The sequence below is a fragment of the Stegastes partitus genome, unplaced genomic scaffold (genome assembly GCF_000690725.1).
Source record: "Stegastes partitus isolate 25-593 unplaced genomic scaffold, Stegastes_partitus-1.0.2 Scaffold294, whole genome shotgun sequence".
NCBI lineage: Eukaryota > Metazoa > Chordata > Actinopteri > Pomacentridae > Stegastes > Stegastes partitus.
In genome coordinates, this window is record NW_007578025.1 from 133,019 (window position 1) to 153,037 (window position 20,019).

The window sequence follows — 20,019 nt, forward strand, 5'->3', positions numbered from 1 at the left end:
CATTTTTGTGAGGCAGGGTGGGTTCTTGTAGCAGAAACACAAGATGGAACTATAACTACTGCATGTATGCAAATACTAGAGATGTCCAAATGAAGTTTTTCGCCCTCGATCACTTTCCAGTCGTTCCAGATAGATACCATTTTTCTAGATAACAAACACTTCAAGTATTTTGGATTAGCTGTAGTACCTGTTTGCGCCACCAGGTGGATCGTTTTACTGTTGCTAACCCAAGAAGGCAGCCATAAGGGGTACAGGTAGTACCAAGCAGAGAGCATTGTGGGACTTCAGCTAGCAATGTGCACCACAACAGAGACTTCGGTGGTGGTTAATGACCTCCGACCAAAGCTACTGCATTCGAGACAAGCAGGGATCGACAACGACAATATTTGTATATCCCAGTGGCATGTTTCCAACAAATTTACGTTTGTAGTCCAAATTATGTGTCTGTTGAGCATAGACTGTATAAAAGATGGACGTAGCAACCGGGCCTGAAAAATGAAGCCAACCCGCAAGTGTCAAAAACCTACATCCGCCAGCTGCTGGCTCCACAAAGCCCTGGCTCCCATAGACTTGAATTGGAAAAGAAGTGATCACAGATCACGAAATACTGCATTCCTACAGCTCAGGATTTTTTTCTTATTAGTTTTCATGGTCAAATCCAGAGATCAGGTGGCCAATCTGAAAATAAATCAATACTGAATTTGAAAAAAATCGTCAACATTTTGCGGGGCAAGGGGCGTGGCTGGCTTGATTGACAGTTGGCAGCGACCATACAGACGAAGCGAGCAGTAGGCGGTAATGTGGGCGGGGCAGAGAGGGCCCGCCTCTCAACCCATCTGACCAATTGCTGCTCCTATGGCTCCGCCCCCCTCCAACGATTTTTGCGTCACTGGCTCCAAAAATCCAAGACGTCAACCAGGAAGTAGCAAAACCCTGGCTTCATTTTCTCAGTGCAGAAACCAACGGGTGACGTCACGGAAGCTACGTCCATCTTTTATACAGTGTATGCTGTTGACCCAAACAGTAATAAAAGCACAGTCCAAATGTAAACGGTGCTCAGATTGTGTTATCAAATAATCAGTTATTGGTTTATGATATTGCTTACTATCAGAGAAATAATTTAAAAAAACTGCGCTTTCTCTGTGTAACATAAACAATAGCTGAGCTTAGGTTCACGGCCCTGGTTCTGGTCTTCGAGATGGGATTAGGATATCTCTAACAATTACAGCTCAATACCCAATCATGCCTTGTGTTTACAGCAGGATACAGGACAAAGCGTCTGATTGAGACGTTTCACAAACAGCGGAGGAGGTTCGATCCAGTGATGGCAGGACGGAACCGAGACCTCCCACGTCACAGACAAGAAGCAGGACTTTCCATGAAGTTCTCCCTATCCTAATAACCCCGGGCTGATGGAGATTACAACAATGAGGCTACACTCTCTCCCTCCGTCTGACAGTCGTAGCGGCAGCACAGATCCCAGTGAGTCAGACTCTCCTCTGATGGTGTCTGAGCGAAATAATCTGAAGCCGAGCCACAGGCAGAAGGGAAGCTAACGTGTTAGCGGCTCCACGCCCCTCCGGCCAAAATCAAATGGAATATCTCCCTCAGTTGAATCTCATATCAGATAATTATACTCAAAGAGGAATGGGGCTGGTAATGAAATGCTGGACATTTCAAAACCATTAGGTGATTAAAGCCGATGCATTATTTACTGCTTCAGCTGCTGCTGCTGGTGCCACAGCGCCATAATGGGCACTTATATTCCACCACAGACAACTTCTAACAGAGGATTCGCGAAAAGCCCTCTAATGGATTCCAGCACATCCAATTTGGTTAATTATTTATTTATTAAATTATTGAATAATGAATACCTGTACACGCAGGCGACGCGCTGAATGCTAAATCCGCCGCGCGGCCGGGTTTAGGGGCGCCATGGAAACGGCAACGGAGGCTCATTTACAAGATTATCTTGAAAATAAATGATCAAAGCTGCTCATTGTTAGATTGTGGCACATCAAGCAATTGGTGACACAATGAGCACAGCTGAACTCATCTATTATGCAGTCGGGAACACTCGAATCGCTCCAACTTATTCCAGCGATTCAAAAAGTGGCACTTGTAACAGCATGTTTGAAAATAACGCTTCGACATAATCAAAATGCTACGTCGCTAATTTGATATCTTGCCACATCATTTGGCAATAACGTGGCAGTCGCACTGTTTCCCCTCGGCGCAGCGGGAGCTCGTGTACTCACGCATGGATTACGTAAGAAATAACAGAATGGTGTCCGTTTAGATGCGCACATTCCCCTAACTTACTTCCAATCCGACAAGCAGGTTTACTATTCTCAGAGCCGACAGCTGGCAGAAATAATCACAGAGACCAGCTGTGTTTTATTTCTTATTGGTGCGTACTTTTGCGACACGACTGTTCAGCCGCACAGATAAATCCCCAGCTGAGAAGCGCACACAAGCACATATGCGGTTTACAGTGATAACCGGCGTGGATTTACTGCTCGAAATTCATATCAAATTTTTTTTGAAACAATGGATTTCTGATTTGGGGCAGACGTAAACAAAAGCAGATTTCTCATTTCCAAGCACACGACAGCGGATTTTGTCAGCTGAAATGAAAACTGTCACCGGCAGATTGTATCAGTGCCTCCAGGACGGACTTCGGCGCGATGGGAAAACGCTGCAAAGTGGATGTTGGAGGGTCAGTTTGTGGTTCTGTGTTCAATTCGTACCATCAGAATGACACAAATAAAAAACAGGCTGGAAGCTTTTATCATCTGCTTTACAGTCTGTCATTGGAAATAGTTTGTTTTTATGTTATGTTAGTTCGAAAATCTAATTCTGAAGCATCAGATATGAACAATGAAAAAGTTTAATTTAAGACAATTAACCCTTCATAAAGTACAGAATAATCAAAGTTACCTAGACGAGCGAGTTTTCCTTTCAAGAGCAGATAAACGCACAGCTTCGTCCATCTATTACGTTTGCTCTCTTATTCCGTGTTGTTGGTTATTAAATGACACAATTCTCTCTCCTCATTTCTCTGTTTTAAACCTCCTCGTCTCCTCCGTCCTCCTGCCTCTGATCCGGAGATCAATCCGAGCGCACCATCTTGAAGGATGTCTCGGCTCCTAAAATGCATCTTGAGGATCGAGGAGGTTCGCCGGAGGAGCTACGAGCGACGGAGCACAGCTGCATTCTTTGTGGAAGTTGTTTTGACGCCTGGTTCGGACATCGTCGGCCGATTAATAACGGGATAGCGTCAGCGCGTATCTTTCATTTTGGAGAGTGGGGACTCTATCTATCTATCTATCTATCTATCTATCTATCTATCTATCTATCTATCTATCTATCTATCTATCTATCTATCTATCTATCTATCTAGAAATATCTAGAAATACTTTGCGAATGTAAACATCTTTTTATGTTATGTTGTCTTTAAAGATTTCGGTTATTCACAGTTGCAGGTTATTTATTTGTTTTTATTATTTTATTCTTATTGCAGGTTATTTTACATTAGATGTAAATCCACCATGATTGGGTTAACATACATTATCGAAGCTCAGTTTTGTAGGTCTCCAACATTATCTGGGTGACTTCCTGTTAATGATGAACGGAGCGATCATACGGTGGAGAACGTCTCTACTGGCCTGCATGTATGTATGTATGGGGATGATATGAAGAGTTAATTTGCAAAAGCTCCAGCTTCACAAACCTTCAGAAAACCCACTTCTCCATCATCTACTTGAGACAATATCAATCAAACTTCAGTTATTTTTTGTCATTTCTACTGAGTCGAATCCACTCAACTTCAGTTTGATTGATTTTTATCTCAAGCAAACAACAAAAATACAAGTTTTCTAAAAAGATCTACAAAAATGGAGTTATTTGTTTTGCAAAGGAACTCTGCATATGCAACTATGGCAGCCGTTTAATGGACGGAGAACATTTAAATCTGGTGTTTCTGCACCTGGGATGTGAAAAAGAGGCGACGCTCAGCTGGATTATAGAAAACACTGAATGTGGAAGTTATTCACAAGTTGCATTAGTTATTTAAGATGCATCATCAGTGGTATCCAAAAAAGCACTTGTCAGCATTTCTGGAGTTTAATCTGTACATTCTGACTTACAGGTAAATTTTAAAAGCAGTCATGAACGAGCTTGTCTGACAGAGATCATCAAACACAGCAGGAGACTGCAGCATCACAGCTGTTCCCCATGTCATGTTTAATTGTTTTTAAATCCACGACTTATGTTTCCTCCTCTGCTCACATCTCAGGTGGGAGGAGACAAAACTGGAGCAGTCGAGGAAACTGGGAAAGGAGCTGCGCTCTGATTGGACAGCCACCTGTTTGTGGGCGGGGTTTAAAGCAGCAAACAGGTGACTATTAGACTTTCGCTCACCTTGCTTGGAGCCGCTGCGGTCGCCGCTGGGACCGGTGTTGGGCGTGTACTTGGTGTCGCGGGTGGCGGCGCTGTGCCGCGTCCAATCAAAGTCATCGTTCTTGTCCTGGGTGAACATGCAGATGGGCTCCTCCTCGAAGCTGCAGTGGAACTCTCCTGCAGAGCGACAGAGCAGAACCCGGGTTTCCACATTCACATCATCACAAAGCAGCGAGAGGCTGTGACACCTACTGTATATGTATGAGACTTCCTCCGGTGTGTGTGTGTGTGTGTGTCTGGGGGGGATATACAAGAGCCTAAATCCTAATTACACCATGCAATCTGCAGAACAGAACTTCTAAATTAAGACGTGACCTCTCGCTGACTGGAGTCGGGGGCGTCGCTGGATGTGCTTCGGGATTTTTACTGACAGTGACATGCAGTTTGGTTTTAAGGACGTCTAGGAAGAAACACATCGTCGTCCCGCTGCTGAGGCAGGATGGGTAATTCAACAAAAACACACACAGGCTCCTTAAATAGCATTAAACTAAACCTCATGAGTTATTTTAAAGGAATTAAAGGTTTTCTTTGAGTTGTTTGCCTTAACTTTAATGTTTAATGTTGAATAAAGGACATTTACGAACTATAAAACACAACATCAATTAATATATATATTTAAGTTTTCCTATCATGTGTCACATTTCATTTCATGTGCAATATTTCACTTTCCAAACTCTATTCCAGCCTTATTTTAGCTCACTTATTTGCTTTTCTACCTTTTAGACACTGCATTTCTAACATCATTTTGTTTTTTCTGAGCAATATCTGCCACGAGAATTTCCTTCGAGATTAATAAAGTTTATCTTATGATCGTAACAACTGATAGAATACACATGCAATGATAAAAACTGTCATGTTAATAGATATTACACACTGAGGAAAACACCTTAGTTTAGTGCTTTTGTGGTTAAAAACTTCTGTAATTACACAAGAATCTTCCACTTCACAAACAAATCAACCTAAAATTACTGAACCAAAACTTCTTTTTCTGTTAATTGTTTCTAATTATATCTAATTCTACAAATATAATTAAATTCTGAACTTGAATTCAACACCTCCGTCTATTAAATAAAAAATAAACACTAATTGTGACTAATTTGTGGAGGAACACCACAGATTTGAACACTTTTAATAAAGTGTTAAGATGTTTTTATGTCACAAAAATACAAATTTAATTAAAGGTAATCACGGTTGCAGGTTTTTAATGTGATTCTACATTAGACAGGTACATTTACAGCCTCTTTAATCTGATTTTACTGATATTTTTTGTGTATTTTAATATACAAATCAAAATCTGTGAAATAAAAAAAGACTTTAAAAAAAGAGAAAAAGTTTTATATGTGTTTTGATGCTTTACTGATGAAAACACGAAACAAAAAACTAATAAAAAACTTCTGTATTCAGACAAGACTTTCTAATATTACAAACAAATCGGCCTAAAATGACTAAACCAATACTTGTTTTTCTTTTTAATTGTAATTATACAGATATAATAACAGCATTGAATTTGAATTTAGCAGCTTTATATATTAAAGAAATATCAGAATTATTTTGGAAATTTTGTAAAATTTGTCTTTTTATGACAAAAAAAATCAATCAGAAGTTGGATTAGGTTTTTTTTTTTTTAATTTATCAGTTTGAACAGTTTGTAGTAATTGGTACAATTCACATGGTTAGTGTTAAGCTGAATTCTGATTATTTGCAGTTTGCATTAGACATGTACGTTTAAAGTCTGTTTTTCTAGTTCAATTTGTGTCTCTTGTTACATTCGGGGAAAAAAAACTTCAACTCCTTATGATTCAAAGTTAAGAAAAAAAAAAACACAACGAGCCGATTGTCCTTGGGTGTTTCTCGGCAGCAGAACTCTGTGTAATCAGTTTTTAAAATTGACGCCGCCTCCCTCCTTCTCCATCACTTTCCATCGTCTCCGTCAGTGGGTGTGAGATTGAGCGCTCCCCCCTCTGCTCGGCGCCTCTCCACGCCCCTTTGCCTGCAATTTTTAAACTAGTCGAGTGTGCACAGCCGGGAATGAAAGTGTGGGTTTTGTCACCCTTTAAGAAACAGAAAGAGTAATTGCTACTCCTGCACGAGGTTATGACGGCTTGCATGTGACGGGTGGAGGAATGTCGAACAACGAATATACTAATGAGTCGCACACGTGAAGGGCGGAGGGGCTTTAACGAAGGGGCAGCTGCACGATCAACAGTGCCGACAGCTGGGTTTAATGCATGTAACAAACAAAGCCAGACACCTAACCAGAGGACACGCTGCTGCCTGAGTCCTCAAAGAGATAGTAAAAGGGAAGCATTTAGATTCAGGATGCAGGCATGTGCTCTGATAAATATTCATTGATTTATTAAAACGTAGCTGGGAGCAGTTTGGAGTGGTGACCTTGAGAGGAGCAGGGATCTGCCGCTTTTTTTTTTTTTTTACTCAGGTAATGGAGGTAACATAGACAGAGGTGGAGTGTGGGTGGATGGACCGAGGGATGGAGGAGGGCAGTGATGCTGTGAGGCAGAGGAGGAGGAGGTGGAGGAGGAGGAGGTGGAGGCCGAGTGGGAGAAGTGGAGGAAAAAAAAAAGGGGGCCGGGTTGGAGGCACTCTTGACTCTTTCCCCTCTCAGGCACGCAGATTTAAATGGAGGTCTAGCTCCCGGCGCTAAGACATTAACGCCCCCATCCACGGAGGAGCTAAACTAAATGTTTTCGCCTCCTGCGCCCGGGAGAGATAGGAGGATTTGGAGGAAGGAGGGGAGGAAGAGGAGGCGTTGTTGCAGGTAAGATAGTTTCCTTCGGGGATTTGGATAATGATGTTGGTGATTAGGATGTTTGTTATTATGTTGGCGATGTTTGTGTGAACACCCACCGAAAAAAAGAAAAGAAATAAAAAAAAAAACATATCTATATAAATAAATAAAAGCACAACAACAGAGCAGTGCAGCACAGCACAGCAAACAATGATTAAGTGTGGATTCTCAAGGCGTGAATAATGCGCATTTGTAAAGTTTCAACAATGAAATGCGTCATAAATGAGACTAAACATTAAAAGAATATAAACACACGTGGCACAGATCCATGCATAAGTAATGCTCGCAAAGCACAAAGCGTTGCAACACACACACACACACACACACACACACACACACACACACAAAAACCGACATCCAGCGTCTCATGCAAATGTAGCATCCAAACTGTGCAGAGATTTAAAGCTCCCAACATGTCAGACAGCCTGATGCAGGTTTACTCACAATTCCTGCAGGAAAGTGTCGCGTTTCACAGTTCGTTTAGCTCCACTTAGAAACACAATTAACTGGAATATTTTTGAAATTGCAAATGAAGCCGGAGCTTGAAGTTTTGTGATGAAGGTAGAAATGTGGAGACGCGACAGCTGACGCATCAGATTAAAAAAAATACACAATACAAGAAAAAGATTTGAGTGGAAACAAATGCAAACGCTACCTTTTCCACTATAAAACACCTGTTTTTGGTGTTATGGGCCCATTAAACGGCCAGCAGGGACCTCCTCCACCTTCTAGGAGGCTCGGTAGACGCGTTATCGCCACATTTATTAGCGGCGGAGCTGCAATTCCGCACAAAGCGGAACAAAAGTTCACATTGGGAGGTTGAAGGGGACGGCGGAGGCAGACTTTCATCGGTCTTTATAAACAGCTAAACTGCTTTCTCAGGTGCATTTTAGGGGAAATGCATTTTTCCTGCTGGATTACATTACATATCTTTGCAGTGTATTTACTACATTACCCTTCTGTTGCTTCTTTTCAACAACCTAACGATATATTAAATCTGGTGGGACTCAACTGCCTGGTAACCCAAAAAAAATGGAGGATATTGGTGCCTAAACTTAACTAAGCTTCTAATATGAGTATATTTTGGCAGAAATAAGCTCTAAACTCAACCAGACAGCGAGTTAAAACTGAAAGTAAACAACACACAATAAGAATAACGGTCCCACATGGGAGTCCTGCTCTGACTTATGCCTTGTTCTCAGAATAAAATTGATGCTTCTGTAAAAACATAAATGAAAACGCAGTTAAATTCTATGGGAGCATAATTTTGCAGAGACAAAGCAGAGAAAGGAGGTTTAAAATCTTGAACCATAATTCAGACTTTTGCTTTCACTCACTCGGTGTTTAGCTTTTGTTTTTTTTTGGGTTAAATTTAGGCACCAAAACTGAAGATTTGGGTTGAAATACAACCTTTATGTTACAAAGCTCCATTTTGTATGTTTCCAGTGTTATGAATCCACCTGATGTTTCACTGATGGCATCTGTTTATAAGTAATCAGAATAAACAATAACGTGCCCACTAGAAGGTGAAGGAGGTCCATACTGCCCCGTATTTATGGGAACGATTTAACGGGCTGAGACTTATATCTGTCGGCATGATTTTTTTATTTTGCATATGCTTCAGCCCCCACTTAGGAAGATCTTCCCGTGCTGTGCAACATGTTGAGATCTCTGCAGAACATCCAGCGAGCTGTTGTTTCCACAAAGAGCGGCTAAGTGAGGTGCACATTACTTACGCAGGTGAGGGTTGATGGGAGCTGCGAAAGAGAAAAGGCCAGAGACAATCATTAGTACAGAGTATCCTCGCCGTCTGTCATTACATGGAGCGCTTATTAAAACGGACACACACAACCTGTTAAGAGCTCGTGCGCTGCCACAGGTTACGCACTTACACCGTACACAAGCTTATACATGGTAGCGGGATGCGATTAACCTTTCGTCCCGCTGTCATCTTAAATTGTGGAGCTAATAAAAGCCAGCATGTATGAAACCGCGCTTAGAGATGTCTGCAAATATCCTCCTGTCGTATTAAAACACTGGAAGCGTTCGCAGTTAAGCCCCGAATTATTTATTCTCGTGCCAAATGTTGACTTATAGTGATTTTTCTTATTGGATTAATAGGTTTCTTTTGGCCAGAAAATACATAAATTAGCGACAAAAAAGACAGTAAGACATTGTGTAAGAGATGCAAATTTGACATTTTTTTTACAAAAATTGCAGCGTCATTGTCGAAACCTTTCATTGCCACAACATCAATTAAACAGTTCTTATGATTCCCAACCGGCTGCTTTATGTCTGATTTCGTTCCTCTCTGTGTCGATCTCCAGCTCTTTGAGGCTGGAGGGCTTCTTCCTCCATCAGTTCCTCCAAAGATTCTTGATGGGATTCAGGCCTGGACTCCAGCATGTTGTTGTTCTTGCATGCTTCACATCATTATACTGTTGGAAGCTCCAGTGCTGCCCAAGGACACGTTTCATCTGCAGACTGCCTGATGGTTTCCTCCACAGCCTTAATGTCGTCTTGGTTTCTCGTGATGCCGTTGACGAAACTTCCCCAAAGCATCACGTGCCCACCATCATGTGGGAATGGTGTCCAAACAGCTCCACTTTCATCTCGTCCAACCACAGAAGCTTTCTTCTTTGTCCAAGTGAGCTCTTGGAGAAGTCCTCCTTGGTTTGCATCGATGGAGATCAGCCTTGATTGAGATGTTGCTACCAGAACTCTTGCTGCTGATCTCTACTTTTATCCCTTTGAGATTTTTCAGCGTGGCACTTCCTTGTACTTCTTTGCACTGCGACCACTGGACCTTGAAAACACTTGGATATGACTTTATCGCCTTGATTTTCCATCTTGTGAGCAGCGACTCTCTCTCAATAATGGACCCTAATTGCAGCTCATTTAGCTCCTTGGTTGTAGCCACGGCTTCCAATTGACGAGAACTTCTGCATCAGTTGCTCTCAGCTTATTAGAACATGGTAGACGTTGCATCTTCTCAAAAATATGCAGCAGTTTTTCTAGTAGTTTTGGGCATTGCATGTTTAAGTAAAAATTAACACAACCAATAGCTGTCCGTTGTAGCTTGTCGATGTCATTTCCAGGCAGAAGGAACCTATTAATGCATGTTCCGTTTTTCAAGCTCTCCGAGGTGCACAAACAGCGGCGCGACGCTTTCCGAGGAGACACAAAGAAGAGAGATGTCTGGGATTTGAAGTGGGGAAAGGTGACAGCAGTCATTCTCGCTCTGTTATCTAATGTAAAAGACAGAGGGATTAGGAAGAGCGGCCTGGCCACATTAATAAGCTTATAGCGCAACTGCTTATCATTACTGCCATTTACCGGCGTCGCTGATGCTCTTGTCCAAGGTGACTTCCATTTAGAACGCTAAGCCTATTTTGCACTTCCATTTAGAAGCCAATAAATCACAGAAATGAGTAATAATCATAAGTGCGTCTGCTAATCGCTTCCACTGCAACATCCTTTTTTTTTTTTCTTTTCTTTTTTCTTTTCTGTGATTTCAAAAATTTCGGGCAAACTTTTTCAGCCGGGACGCGAGAACCTTCTTTCGCATTCCGTCCAGCCGACTGCGGTTCAATGCTTCCCTCATTGATAATTTAAGAGGCTACCGCCGCCGCCGCAGCAAACACATAAAGGTCAAGGGTATCACGCAGAGTTGCAACGAGCCAGTTAGTCAGCACTTCACTTTTTGCAGAGTAAATACCATTTAACCTGTCAGGAAGATTCATGGGCATTTTCATGATCGATCGCTGACCGAACTGAGCAGCCGCGATACATCAGCTTTACTACAAAACCGCGTGATTTATGAAACCTCGCCGTTCGTGTAGAGCGGGGGGGGGATTGATTTTAATCCGACCAATTAAAGTGAGTAATAACAAATCATTCGTACAAAGGAAAAACATGTACTGAAGAGCGGAGGGAGGAAGAAGCAGTGGGTTGTATGAAAAACAACCAAAACCGCATTTCCAAAAAGCTCTTTTTTTGATGTTACCGTGAAAACACCTGCATCCCTCTGTTTAATGCTGAAGCTACAGTGGACCGAGCAGAGCGGCGCAGATTGCAGAGGGAGGAAGAAATCATCCAGGCTGTTGCAGAGAAAATGTTTTAAATGACAACTTACAGCCTCGGGCCTATGAAACGGATGCTGAGTTTTCCGACAAAACTCTATTCTTTCAGCTCCCCGTCCCTCCCGCCTCCCGCTCCTTCCTGCAGCCCCTCCTCAGCCGCCTTCCTGCCTCCTTCTTTCTTCGTGGTTATGAAAATATGTTTCGTTGTCAGTGTTGTTTTTTATTTTTTACTTTTTACCTGCAGCTTCCGGAGGCTGACTCACTGAGCCTTAGTCCAGATGAATGTGTCTGCTCGAGCGATGCCTCCTGCCCCCACTGAGGAAATCAAGCAGCGGCGCAGAGCAGGCCCAGAGGCTACTTTACTACTAAAACCCACATGCACTAAAAGATAATTTAGCTTCCAATATGGATGACTGTGTTGGATGTGGGGAAAACAAACTAAAGAATAAAATAAATCCAGACCGAGTTTCATCGTCAACAAAAGCGAGCGTCCGGCCTCGTCTTTAAATTCAGCTTCGACAAGAGTGGACCTTCTCTGCTGAAATGTTGCGAAAGTAAAAAGGTGTGAAGAGCCCCTGGAGCGAGCTGCTTTTAAAAAACACAACCCACATATCTCTGATTTGTGTCTTAACGCCGTGGCAGGCTGCTCTCCCCTCCAGCTAAAGGAGCCTCAAATAATGATCGAGGATGAAATGTAATTTTGATAGTTGTCAAGATAAACACTCCCAGTGATCACGGAGCGCAGCCGAGCAGCTTTTCTAGAAAGCTACTCAACCGCACATTAGCTGCACGTCCCTCTCACTGCCGGCGTCTGCGTCTCCCGAGCGGGAGGACAAAACAAACCGCTGCTGGACGCACGAGCGCCTTCCGTCCAGATCGCCTAATTTTGATTGAAACACAAAGTGAGCTCATTGACCGCCAAAGGACGTCGGTCCGTGGAGGCTGTTCCGGATACGAGCGCTGACTTCATCTTGGCAGGAATCCCTGCCCACTGGCTTGCGGCTGTATTACAAAGCAGCAGACAATTCCACAGCTGCAGCCAAGTGTCCTCATAGACAACAGTGGCCTGGCTGCTGCTGCTGCTGCTGCTGCTTCTCCTCCTTCTTTTTTTTGTTTTTTTTCCCCCTGACCTCATATAATCCACACTCTCCAAGATTCCCATCCATCATGTTTAGGGGGTCTGGGCTGGAGCCACGACGTTCGGAGAAAGCCCCGTGACGGCTTCACAGCGCCGACCATCAGTTGAAAGAATAACAGTGTGGGTAAATGTAATTCAGCGAGCTTTCCCTCATGTCTCCGTGACCGAAATAACAAGAGCAACATCACACCATCGTGTCCTTCAACCCAAAGATCCTTCAGCAACACACACACACACACACACACTCGCCCGTGGACACACCCGAACGCAGCCGGCTCAGGTCTGGCGACGTCCCGTGAGTGGTTTCTACAGCAGTGTGAGTCACAAATAGCGCCGCCGTCCGCTCCTTCGTCAGAAACAGGATTTCAAGGGGATGTGAAGCGTCCAGCTGAGCAGAAGGGAATCCATGAATCACGTGAGAGCAGCTGACACAAGGTTTAAACAAGCAAACAGACAAACGACAGCAGGTTCAGTGAAGCGCTGACCTCTGGCTTTGTGGCTGCACACGTCCGAGCAGAGTGTGCATCTCGTCAGGTTAATGAAAAAAGAAGGAGGGATGGCTTTATTAGACATTACAGCACTGAGAAATTCTCTCTTTCCCCCACCCTGCATAGTCCACACTGTAAAAAACAACAAATATCCTGCAGAAAAAAATGTAATCATAAAGTATATTGTATATGTATAAAAAATAATATATATATATTTTTGTGGATTTGAATTCAGTGAACCAGAGTAATCTGATGGTGACACATTACAAAAGAATGAATTAGTATTTGTTAAAATACAGATTTTTAATGTGGGGCCTCTTTTTTAATTTTTTATTATCTAATATATTAACTAATACTTTCTTTGGTGAATTTACTAGATTGTGTCTGCAATTTAACAAAATGGGAGAAATCTTTTTAGTAAAATATTTACAAATTTATTTACATTTTTTTAAATAATGGCAATAATAATAATTATTATTTTGTTACTTTAATGCACCATTTTCACGTTTTCAAATCAAAATGATCAACGTTTCGCACACAGTCTCGCGTCCACATCCATATATAATTTGACATTTGGATCTAGACTCTATTGCAGACATGCTGATCTATGTGGATACCTGTCCATCCATCCATCCATCCATCCATCCATCCATCCATCCATCCATCCATCCATCCAAGACAAAGACAGAAAGACAGATAAAGTCCATACACACCTTATTATCCATCATCTATCATGGAAGGAGATGGACAGTCAATATCTACATATATCTATATATTTATTATGTACTGATATTTCCATTCCTGATAGACGGATGGTTACACAACATATGGATAAATCCATCTACAATATATCCTGCAGGTAGAATTGTATTGAATTAATTGTGTTTAAATAGACATTTTTACAACCAAAACATCTGTCTGGTTTAATTAATCCACCCTTAATGTTTCACGTTAGCTTTAAGTATTTATGTGTAACAAAGATGTGATGTTGTTCATATAGAATCATCAAATCCATTATCTATACACCCCTTAATCCTCACTCGGGTCATGGGGGGCTGGAGTCTATCCCAACTGACTCAGGGTGAAGGCAGGTTCACCTGGACAGGTAACCAGTCTATCACAGGGCTACACTTAGAGACAGACAACCAAGCACACTCACATTCACACCTACTGACAATTTACAATTAACTTCAACATGTTTCTGGACTGTGTGGGAGGAAGCCAGAGAACCCGGAGAGAACCCACGCTGCACGGGGAGAACATGGAGACTCCACACAGAAAGATCCCAGGTGTCCTCACCGGGACGCGAACTGGCAACAGTGCTAACCACCGAGCCACCTTGCAGCCCCTTATAGAGAATCATGAACGATATAATAGCTTTATGTCGACAACAATAAAATTTAAGCCTCGTTCTTCTACTCTGGTGCAGCGTAGCGCAGCTGGAAAACAGTTTTTTCTTTCATAAAGACTGGAAACAGGGAGAATCAGCTGACATGAATCTGTCTGGAGGTAAAGAAATCCGCCCACCAGCAGCTCCAAAGCTCACTAATTAAAATGTTATATCTCCTTTAATTCATAGAAAAGCCGAAGTGTGAAAACAACGATATCTCAGAGATGTTTTGCGGTTCTGAGCAGGAAACTCCAGAGAGTTGCCGCCCCCAGGCTCGGTTCTGTTTGCAGCTAAAACTCAGCGCCTGCTGGCTATTAGTCAACCTTTATCTAAACTCAGTGCTACAATGAAATAGAGGATTTTGTAATATCGCAGAGCAAAGGCACAATTAAACAGAAGACGTAGGCGTAGAAATCAGGAAAAAAACTGCAAGAAAATTAACAATAAAAATATAGAAAAAAGGCAAATTAGTCAAATAGTACAACAAGTACAAATAGGACAATTAAAATCCAGGGAAAGACAAATCAACGACAACAAAAGTAAGTAAAATAAGATCACCTGAATTACTGCATAAGGATAAAATAAGTCAAACTTTAAGCGGATGGAAAGTAAAACTGTACATCCCAGCTTTAGTAAAAAACAGCTGCAACATAATCCACTGATTTCAACATGTTCGGTAAAAGCTCGCATCAAAAGACAGCAGAGAAGCCGTAAAAGCCTCATAAATAAATAAACCCAACTTCTAATATAGAAAACTTGGAACCACGTCGCTGTCTGTACTTTCAATTTGTCGAATCACTTCAATCAGAAGCCATAATGGCGGCTGACTGATTTTCTTCACAGGTGGACGGACGCACCCGAAACCGACGTTTCATGGTCACACATGAAAGACGTATTGATCTTCTCACCTCCACTGGAAAATGAATAAATGTATTCCTTCACATGAAAGTGTTTCATGAAGACGGAACATGTAGAAGAAAGCGGCGACGCCCGACTCTCTTTTGTAAGAGCTTTGAAAAGTGGGTTTTTATCTCGCTGAGGCGGCAGACTATTGTTCAGTATTTTAGCACATCATCCTGGACGTAATCACAGCAACAATAACCTCAAATAACGGGATGTTTTAACCCCGTCCACCCGCCTGCCCGGTATTATTATCACTGCAATGGATGTGATGTTTGTGGTTCTTCATCTCTGTTAATTTGGAGATCCACGTCTCCTAGAAGCTACATTCCTGTACAACTCAACTGGATTCTCAATAATGTTTTTTAGGTCATTTTGTCCCAGATTAAGTTCCTTTTGCTGACATTTTCTCTTTGTCATTTATTTTGCACGTCATTTATAAAAGCGTAGGGTCTATTAGTCAAGTAATTCTCCTAAATTAATAACACTGCAGGGTCTACTTGTTGATATGTTGTTATTATAGACAAGTAAGTAGTATTTAATATAATTATTGTGGGGTTTTAATTCCTAAAATGTAAATTACTTGAATAAAATCACACCATAAAGAACAGATTATGTTTGTTCTCTGTCGAGTCTCGCTTGGATATTTATATTTGTTTAATTCCATAATTAAGATTAAAGTAGGGTCTTAAACCCAATTTTTAAAAAACTTTTTATTTATTTATTTGAAGGCACTTTTGATCCAATGGCTGTTTTCCTAAATGTGCTGAATAAAAAAAAATCTTGACTATTTTATCTTGTTATATTACATGTTTCTTATTTGTTTGAATTTGTTTTCATTATTTATTTATTCATTTTTATTTTTAATGGCATTTGTTTCACTATAAAGCACTTTCTAACTTTGTTTCTGGAAAATTCTGTACAAGTAAAGTTCTTCTTATTATTATTATTAGGGTCTAGTGCTAATATTAATTTATTGCTTTATTGTCACTCCTTTTCAGCCAACCAATCAAATATTACATGAGGCGGGACTTGTTACCTTGGTAACCTAAACTTATGCAAGGGTTGTTTTTTAACCACAAACCAAATCGAGCAATTTTGTTGCCCAATCTGAACCAAACAGCGTCTAAAATAAATAAATTTTGGAACAATAATCCCACCCTGGACACTTGTCCCACCTCTCCAGCTTCCAAACTTTGTGGCACTTTGAAGCTTCAATGTCAGACTGTCACTTTATTGGAAGAAAATACTTTTCTTTTTAATCAAAACCTAATTGAGGATGCAGTTTAGCTGGACAGGAACATAATATTTGGGATGCAAGGCTTGATTTGTGGTTGACAATTACACCAGTGTCACCGGTTTATTGCTATAAGGCTGTAATTTACTCTCTAATGTGCAGCTTTGATCAACAGAAGGAAATTTGTCAATAGCTGCTGGAGTTTTTGAAGATTAGAAGACACAAACTCACAAATACTTCAAACGTCCAGTTCGTTTTTTGTTTTTTTTGGCCTCACAGTTTTGCAGCAGTTGCAGACTGAATATTGTGATTCTTTTTCAGGTTTTAAATAGTAGAAAGGAGGTTAAAGAAAGTATCGTCAACCTCAGAAACTTTACACTGCAAGCTTGAGGCGGTTACTTTAAAAAAAATAATTAAAAAATGTTGTATTGATGAAGTGAAAAGAAGCTTAAAGAGATTTGACACTATGACGGAGCAGAAAACAGGAAAATGCATTTAATGTATAGGTGCAACAATTAATCAAATCATTGTGACCTATTAAATTAATTGCCAAATATTTTGACCATTTATTCAAAAAATGTGATTCTAAATAGGATTCTCTAATTCCAGTTTCTTAAATCTGGTTTCTTTCCTCCTCTGCAACAATAAACTGATTTTTTTGGGAGGGTTGTGGATCGAACAAGAGATTTGATGAAAACCTTGATTGCCATTTTTTTGCAATTATCTGACATTTTACAGACCAAACAACTCATCAGGTAATTGAGAAATGAAAGAAAAATTTCCTCTGCAGCCCTGACTTAGCGTCAGATTCAGTGGGGTTTTCCTTGAGCAGAGGAGTCTTACTGTATATGTCACTAGAAGCTGTATAAGAATGGAATATTAGGAAGCAGCAGCAGTGTTCCACCGTGCCGCTGTGAGGGCTGACAGGAGGCTTAAACATTAAAATCCCGCATCTTGGAGGGAACCACAGAAAGAGAGGGAGTGCAGTGAGGAACACCAAACAGATGCTGAGTTTGTCACTGCAGCAAAATTTAAAGGAGCGTCTTCAGAGCGCGGTGACACGACCATTCTTCATCCTACAGCTGGGGACACTGTAACCGCTTTTGTGTTTGCTTGCCAAGCCGCAGAAAAAGCTGCTACCGTCGGCTTCACGTGCATCACGATGATCGCTCGGCCTGTTGGGCGATGATGAGGAAACTCAGAGGCCTTCTGTTAAAAGTTTCACAGTTTCACGGGGAGAGCGATGTTGAACCTAACAGCTATCAAGCACGTCTCGGGTTTGGTTTGTTTCCGCCACTGCTCTCCGAGACAAACCCGCGAAAGGCCGGAAAGGTTGCGCGGTAAATACACAAACAGACACGGATGGACAAACACGCAGAGGCAGACTGTACACTCACGATCGCACCTCGGAGTCATGTGGAGGCTGATAACCTGTATGTGCTTTTGATTGCTGGGGAAATCCAAGGCAAACACAGGGAAGACGTACAAACCAAACAGCGGAGGAGGCAGGACTGGAGGTAAAATGAGGCTCACAACGTTCTCACTGTAATGCTCTGTTAGTTCTGCTTGGATTCTTTGAGAGCTTCCTGGAAAGAGGAGTAACGGTCAAATCTTGGACTTCTTTGATTTAAAGCTTGTCTATTAGAAATGAAGAATTTCACGTTCTTCTAGACCTTTCTTTGAAGATCTAAATTCCAATAACGTCTGGTTTCAGGCACCAAGATGTCAGCAGCAGATCCTTGAAGTCCTGGAAGTCAATGCATCAGACTTGTTTTTCCATCCCAAAGATGCTTGATCGCATTTCGATCCGGGGACTTCTGGAGGCCGAATCAACACCTTGAACCCTTTTTCATGTTCCTTTAACCATTCCTGAATCATGTTTGCAGTGCAGGAGGGAGCATTATGCTGCTGAAAACAGCCCTGAAGGGGTGGATGTGGTCTCCAGAAACATTTATGTTTAGATTCCCCATCATCCAGGATTATCATGGTAACACTAGGAGCTTCAACAGAAAGCAATTGGACTTCTTGTTTAGGTTCTTGAAGACCTTCCACCTCTTGAAACATCTTAAAAGTCCATTTGCTCTCTACTCATCCAAGAGCATCTACTTTCAAGATACCCAACGTTTCGTCACACAAACAAGAAAGACGAGCACTGACAAAACATTTACCCAAACACATAGTGAAAGTGAAACTAAAAAGGCCTCCAACACTCTGAGATCCAAGACCATCTTGGATTAGAGGTGAAACATCTTCAAGAACCTAAACGAGAAGTCCATTTGCATTCTACTGAAGCTACTTGGTGATTAACATTTAGGTACATGTCAAACGAACATCCAAGGTTTCCCAGCAGAACGTTGTCCAGACCATCACACTACCTCCACCAGCTCGCCTTCCTCCCATCATGCTGCATTTCTTTTCCAGGTAAACGATGAAACTCCAGTTCTGATGTCTATTTTAGGAGCTCACATGCTTTTATAAGAGCTGTTATTCACTCTCTGATTTACAGTTTAGATCGGCAGTAAAAATACGTACTTTTGCTCGAGTTTTTTAAAAATCTCCCTCTGGCCTGGAGATAGGGTTCAGGAGAAACAGACCAACAAATACTCACCGAATCCCACAATTCTCTCAAGTGTGTTTTATCCACAGAGCTCAAGGTTATTTATTCTGCCCTCACAGTTTGATTGAACTCTAGGAGGGTTTTTTTTTTTGCAGCTATGCAGAAAGCTGTGAAGCACTGTGTGTCCTGACACCTTTTTATCACGGCAGCATTAAGGTTTTTAGCGGTTTGTACAACAGCAGGGTCAACCGTCACTGACCCTCACGCATCAGCGGTCCTTGAGCATCCATGATCCTGTCAGCTGATATGGGTTTTTAAGGGCTGATAGCAATTATTGGTGATCAAGAAAGGCAGATAACCGATATCTGAAACCGATTTTTTCTGGTTTTAGCAGCATGTGAAGGCAGAAAATCTGTCATTCATGACTAGGCTTCTTCATTAACAAGGGTGACTGTAAGTGAATATGTAAAATAGAAATAGGAGTGATTAAATGATCTCTTTTATTGTGCACTAAAGGTCCAGACAGGGCCGGTCCTGACCAATTTGGTGCCCTAGGCAAGATTGTAGTTTGCGCCCCCTAGCATCACAGTGAATTTCACTCGTAATTTTCGTAGAGTAACACAAACTGTATGCATGTATTCAAGCTTTTATTTAAGTATAGACAACACACTAAATGAAACTGAAGAAACAAGTCCTTGTGAGACTCCCTGGCTAACTGACGTCTATTCAGGTAAATATTTAACCACCAGTACCGATACACGTTCTCTACCGTCGTCTTAGCTGCTAACGTTAGCAGCTAATGTCTTTGCTGCTAACGTTAGCAGCTAAGACGCTAACGTAACGTCTTTGCGCCGAACGTTAGCAGCTAAGACGCTAACGTTTTCGCTAACCTCTTCGCTGCTAACGTTAGCAGCTAAGACGCTAACGTAACGTCTTTGCGCCGAACGTTAGCAGCTAAGA

The 20,019-nt window shown here is 41.7% G+C and overlaps 1 protein-coding gene across 1 annotated transcript in view; it reads right to left on the minus strand.

Annotated features, from left to right (window-relative positions):
- Positions 1–20,019, minus strand: part of LOC103358159 (MAM domain-containing glycosylphosphatidylinositol anchor protein 2) — a 266,805-nt gene that overhangs the window by 19,211 nt on the left and 227,575 nt on the right. Inside the window, exons 13-14 of the mRNA XM_008283011.1 lie at positions 9,004–9,024; positions 4,423–4,578 (exon numbers count right to left, since the gene is read on the minus strand). Of these exons, the coding sequence (XP_008281233.1) occupies positions 4,423–4,578; positions 9,004–9,024 (177 nt within the window). The remainder of the gene's footprint in view (positions 1–4,422; positions 4,579–9,003; positions 9,025–20,019) is intronic.